Source organism: Lepidothrix coronata, unplaced genomic scaffold (assembly GCF_001604755.1).
Source record: "Lepidothrix coronata isolate B3197 unplaced genomic scaffold, Lepidothrix_coronata-1.0 Scaffold38, whole genome shotgun sequence".
Classification (NCBI taxonomy): Eukaryota; Metazoa; Chordata; class Aves; order Passeriformes; family Pipridae; genus Lepidothrix; species Lepidothrix coronata.
The window spans coordinates 3585950-3592076 of NW_016690218.1; the positions used below are offsets into that span (position 1 = coordinate 3585950).

At 59.0% G+C, this 6127-nt stretch overlaps 1 protein-coding gene across 1 annotated transcript; it reads right to left on the reverse strand.

Moving 5' to 3' along the window:
- Nucleotides 1-2268: 2268 nt before the first annotated feature.
- Nucleotides 2269-5702, reverse strand: HLX (H2.0 like homeobox). Its single transcript, XM_017812774.1, has 4 exons — nt 4829-5702; nt 4049-4228; nt 3389-3573; nt 2269-2613 (listed from the first exon to the last, which is right to left on the reverse strand). Exons 1-4 carry the CDS (start codon nt 5397-5399, stop codon nt 2269-2271), a joined length of 1281 nt encoding a protein of 426 aa, XP_017668263.1. The 5' UTR covers nt 5400-5702.
- Nucleotides 5703-6127: the final 425 nt, after the last annotated feature.

Below are 6127 nucleotides of genomic sequence, written 5' to 3' on the forward strand. Positions count from 1 at the left end.
GCCACTTGGACCCTCGGCCCGAACAGCACCCGAGGTGCGCGAGACACGAAAAGCAGCCGCGGGTCGAAGGAATTTTATCCCAACTCTTCCAGTCAGATCTGAGCATCTTTCTCCGTAGCCCGAGTCCCACCCTCTTTTGTCGCGTTATCTTAGAGTGGTGCCATGAAGGCATTGCCCCTGCTCTCTCCCCGACCCGGCGTCCAGGCGGGCATTGCTCCCGTTATTTGAGGAGACCGAGGTGGGGAGAGCCTGGCCCCGCGCAGACAGCCCTGCACTTGGAGGAGAAGCAAATTTCTTTAACCCAAGGAAAGAGAAACTCCTTTCCGACGTGCTTTTCCCTTCTCATCTGACAAGAGCCACTCAAAACCCCTCTCTCCTGCATGGGTTAGTTTTCAGCAAGCAAACTCAAGAGGCAAACAAGATTCCTGCGGTTCCGTGAGCCGCACCACGGAGGAGAAACCAATTGTGTTTCGCTGGACATCTGTCCCGCGGCTTCTCTTGCACTGAGGGGACTTAAAACACCACGCAAATCCCGCGCTGATGGGCACAGCCACTTTCTGGGGCTGGAAGCGAACTGGGGGGGGGGGCATACCGTGCCCCGAAAAGTCGAAATACCCCCTCGAAACACCACTCTCTGGCAGTGTTTTAAAGGCAGAACTAATTTACAAGCCCCTTTCAGAGCATTCCTTCCCCCACCCCGCTTCCCTGTCCCAAGAGGAGTCGGACAGGGATGGCGCCTTGAGAGCACAGCCCTACGCGAGCGCTGCGCGCATCCAGGAGTGCATCAGAACTTTATGTGCGCCCCTCCTGGAGATTACCCTGCCCTTCGTGGCTCTGGAGAAACCTGTGTCCGTTCGCTTAGACATTTTCTACGAATTCACCCGTTCATTTTTCGTCCGGTAGGACGATCTCTTTGCCTACCATATGTCCCAGCTCCTTTTCCCCACTGCTTGTGGCGAGGGAATGCTGTCGGTGTTTCCTTCTCTTTCCTCGGGGGTTTGCTCCTGATGGATTGTCCCTTCTAGTAAGGGTAGCCCCCAGGAGCGTGTCCTCCCTGGCAAACCCCACCGGCCCCGAAGGACAGCTGGCGGCCGCACGCACCAGGGAGGGCATTCTGCCCCATAGGCACCCACCGAGGCAGGGGGACAGTCCGCCGTGTGTCCCCCCGGTGCTAACCTTAACCCTAACCCTAACCCTAACCCCATCCCGCGACCGGCCTCCGCACCGCCCCCGAGCCCCGCACAGTGCCTGCATGACGTCACAGCGCCCCCCCCCGAGAGCAGTGACGTCAAAGAGCACTACCTCCCCACCCCTCCGCGGGGGCTTGCGGAGAGGTGCGCGGCAAACCGAACCGACACCAAAGCAAAGCAAAACAAAATACGTCGCGTCCCCCCCGAACGCCGAAACTGCCCCGCCGGCGCTTGACAGCGGCCCGAGAGTGGCGAGGGTCAGACAGCCCAGTTCTGCCCGGCATCGACAGTAAAAGCCACCTTACACGACAAATACACGCGTGTAGGCACGCGCCGGGCTACAAATGTAATCGGTAACTTTCTCATCGGGGGTACAATTTTGCGTCATCAAATCCGGTCCTTGTCACCGCCTTCATTAGAAAAGGAATAAAAGGAGAAGGCTGCCTGGAGGGGCTCCAAGGCGAGGAGAGACTGTGGCTGCCTCCGAGCGGGGCAAAGGAAGCTGGGGCAGCCTTGCCAGCCCTCTCCCCTGGTCAACAGACTAACGTGGTTACAAACCATAGCAAACATTTTATTTACAGGAGATATATATATATATATATATATATTTATATATTTTGTCAGTGCAGTATTTCTTGGCCGGATTATTCGAAGCAACACGTTGCACCAATGAGGACGATGGCAAAATACTTCACATTCTAAATTGTTTGTGGGCAGGGGTGGGGAAAGGTGGGGATTTTCAGAGACCGTTCTCTGAAATCTGGAGTCCCTCTTCAGATTTTCCTTGGACAGGAATTAAAATAAAATTAAAAAAAAAAAAAAGAAAAAAAAAAAGGGACAAAAAATAGACAAATTCCGCTGTCCTGCGAGCAGCGTGGAGGGAGAGGCGGCTGCCTCACGCACAGCCCCGGGGTCCCCGCTTCGCCTGCATCCTCGGCCCCTCGCCCCAGGCCAGGTCGGGCACTGACCACAGGTGGGAGCGGGCTGGGCCGGACCGCGCCGGCCTTGTCGCACTCGCGGGGCGTGGAAAGGGAGACAAATTAGCGCACAGGTCCTGGGCGCGGCGGGGCCGCTCCATCTATAGCCCGTTCCGCGGCTCGGGGCTGGCGGCGGCGGGCGGCGGCGGGGACGGGAGGCCGGTACTGCCGGAGGATTTGCCGAGCCCGGCGGCGGGCAGGCTCCGCTCGGCGCCCTCAGTCCGTTCCGTGTCGCTGGGGGCCATGTCGAGGGACTCAGCGTCGCTGCTGTCGCTGTCGCCGTCGGAGCGGCTGGGGCTGCGCTCGGGCTCCCCGGCGGCGGCGAGCGCTGCGCCGGTTCTCTGGGCCGCCGGCTCCGGTTCCGGCGGCGGTTCCTTGTCCTTCTGGGCCTGCGCCTCCTTGGAGTGCCGCCACTTCATCCGCCGGTTCTGGAACCACACCTTCACCTGCGGCAGCGCCGCCCTTAGACGGGCGGCACGGCCCCAGCGCGCCCCGCATCGCGCCCCGCGCAGCGCCCGGCCCCGACGCCTTCCACCGGGGACTGGTAACGCGGGGAGAGAAGAAGGAGCCGTCCTCACCTCCCACTGCCCACACCCTGACGCGACTAAAGGGCTTTATTTTTTTTTTCTGCTTCTAGTTTGTGTGTTTAAATACCACACACCCTCCCCTTTGTGTTGTTTGTTTGTTTCCTCTCTCCTCCTGCTTCTTCTTCCAGGAAACCAAATCTTGCTCAAGAAACCACAGCGTTATACAATTCTGCACGCTCTGGGCCCTCAATAGTGGAATCATTACAGAGGGGCGTTTAATGATTCCGTTTGAAGAAGTGTTTTCACTTCCTCAGAACGATGGATTTCACAATGTGGGGAAAGATTTAAAATTAAAAAAAAAAAAAGAGAGGGAGAAAAAAAGGGGACATTAAAAATAGTGTGTTTGCTTCTACTTCCTTTGACCTAAACTACCTCCTACAGAGAACTGCACTCCAGTAAAGCACACTCTGATGGTCTGCCCTGGCCCCGCTTTCCTCTCTGCCCGGCCTGCTCCTCGGTGGCCAAAACAAAAACTCCGCGGAATCTGCACGCAAGAGATGCTCGGGGTGAGGTCCAGCTCCTCAGCCAGCCCCGCTAAAGACGAAGGAAAGGAAATCACTTTGAAACCTCCCCACCTTCTGGTACTCATCTAAACTGGAAGTAAGATTTGAAATAAAACCGAAGCCGTTCTTACTTGAGCATCTGTCAGCCCCAGCATCGCCGCCAGTTGCTTCCTGTCCGGTTTGGTGACATACTTCTGGATTTCAAACCGTTTTTCTAAACCTTTCCTCTGCAGGTTGGAGAAAACAGCCCTAGACCAGGAGCGTTTCCTCTTGTACGTCTGGGGCAGCGTGTCCTTGGTTAAAACTGCATATGGACCTGAGAAGGGAGAGAAAAAAGCAGAGGGAGGGAGAAGGAGACAGCGTTATTAATATCACAGCCTGAAGGGGAGCCTTAAATCGATCAGAATAAGAGTTGGACTGTGGTGTGCGGGGAGGGCCTGAGCCAGCGTGGCCCTGCCTGCCGGCTGGGTACGTGTCCTGTCAGCCTATGCTTCCTTGGGCGCGGGTGAAGTTGTCTGGAACACGAATTTCTTCCTCTCCCCCCTCCCCACATCTTCTCTCTCAGCTCAAGTATTATTTCTGTACTCGATGGGATGGTCCTCTAGATCAGGCCCTAGCCGGCTTTTCCTCCCCCCCAACGCAGCCCGGTTTTCGCCCAAAATCTGAACCTCCCTAGAAAACACATGGCCTGGCCTTTCAAAAGTGCCTGGTGAGTCCCTCCGGGAGGAAGGGTGCTGCTCCAGGACGGAGGGCCCTGCGCCACGGGAGGGTCGACGAGGGACGAGATGTACCTGGAAAAGTGTCTTGAAACTGGTGCTGCACTGAGCTCCTTGGGTTTGTGTTTAAGGGACCCAGGATAGCAGAGGCCTCGTTAATGGGGTCTAGAGACGCGAAGAACTGGCCGGCGGAAGGCTGCAAGTTGGGGAGATGAACCCCAGTTTGGCGGCTGGTAGTTAATAAGGAGGTCAGATCTGCGAGCACAGGAACAAGGAGAGCTCTGTTATACCGCGGTCGAGACCGACACCCCGGTACGGTCCGGACAGCGGAGCCGAGGCCGGGGCCAGGCGGAGCGGGTCCCCGGCCGGAGGGGCTTGAGGGGGCACCAGGCAGCCGCCTCCCGCCCCCAGGGGCTCTCCTCGGGAGGGGCGGCCGTGCCCCAGCGGTCAGACATCCTCCGATTTATTTACTCTCTTTGGTCAGGATGTTTACAGGCCGCGAGGGGAGATGGATTGCAGCGAAAGCTTTTAAACGGGCTGTGCCCTCGGAGACAGAAATCCCCGGCCGCTCCGAGTAGCGCGGAGCGCTCCGCTCGCTATTTTCATACTATCGCTATTTTCCGAGGGGCTCAAGCCCTGTGCCGCGGCTCTGCCGTGCGGGGGTCGGGGTGAGGGCTGGTTTAGTGAGCGCTATTAGAAATCCGAATTTATAACGCCCTTTTTTTTTAATAACTCTTTTTTCGGCTAGGTCGAAAAGTTTTCAAATTGCGAGCGTAACTCGCTAAAGCAATCACAGAGCAAGTAACAGAGCACCGAGAGCGCTAGCAGGGAAAGCAGACAAGCCAATTTCTCTACCTCTCAGCGTGTTGCCTTCCTTAACTTTGGGGTCAAACTCCGCCGATAAGATGCGGTCGATACCGAATTTCAGGTCTTTGCTGGCGGGCGCCGGTGCCGAGCCGTGCGTGTGGCCGCCGGGCAGCCGGGCGGGGGCCGGGGCGCCTCCGCCGCCCGTCGCCGCCGCTGCCGCCGCGGGGGACCGGTGCTGCGGGGGGCGGTGGTGGTGGGAGTGGTAGGCGGCGGAGAGAGGCGAGAGGCGCGGCGGGAAGGTGGCGGCGGGGGCATCGGGGGCCACGACGGGCGTGGGCCGGAGCGGCGAGGCGGTAGCGTGGAAGGGACCTCCGTGGTGGACGGCTCCTAGCGCCGCCGGCATCGCGGTGCCGGGACCTCCGGGCAGGCTGTCGGCGGGTCCCCCCGCCGCCTCGCCGCCGGCGTGGAGGATGTCGGCGATGCAGAAGGACGGCTTCTTCGCCGCCGCGGCGTCCAGCGGGAAGCAGCCGCCGGCTGCCGGCCCCGATGCAGAGCAATACGCGGCTGACCACAAGCTGAAGTTGGAGGCGTAGAAAGGAGCCAGCCCGGCCGTGTACATCCTGCCCGGGGAGGGGACGCGCCGCTCCGCAGCTCAGCTCCCGGGTGCGAGCCGCGGAGCTGCCCGCTGCCCGCGGCGCATGGGCAGGGATGGCGGGGCGAGAGGCGGCTGGCAGAGCACTTCCCGGAGGGGCGAGGGGGGAGAGACAACCACCAAAAGATGAAAAAAAAAGAAAAAAATAAACCCGAAAATTAAAAAGTCCCCAAAAGCCGCGGCCAGACGAAGAAAGCGAGTGGGCGAGGAGCGGAGCGGCGCAAACAAAACAAACCCAAACCAAACCCCCTTTCCTCGCTCTAGGGGAAGAAAAAATATCCACCCCTCCCCAAAACTTTCTCTGGCAGCTAGCAGCCCTCGCTCCCTCCCCACGCCCAATCCGCGATCCGCGGGGCCGGGCAGCACCGCCCGCCGACACGCCCACGCAGGGCCGCGTCGCGAGTACGGGCCACCGCGCCGACAGCGCGAATTGCGTGGCCCCTACCCGCGACCTGGTGCGGTTCGCCCCACAAAGTACACCCCAACACACACCTATCCCCCCTCTCCCCTAAATTCCGCCCTCGACTTTAAACACTCTCCCCTCCCCCCCCCAAAAAAAAGAAAAAAAATATAGCGCAAGGTCGCTTGCTGCTTCTGTGATTTCCAAACATTTGAAAGAAACGCGCAGGAAAATTCTTGGAGACTGGAGACAGGTCTGTCCTCTTGGAAACGATTCTCAAGGAAATGTGTTTCCT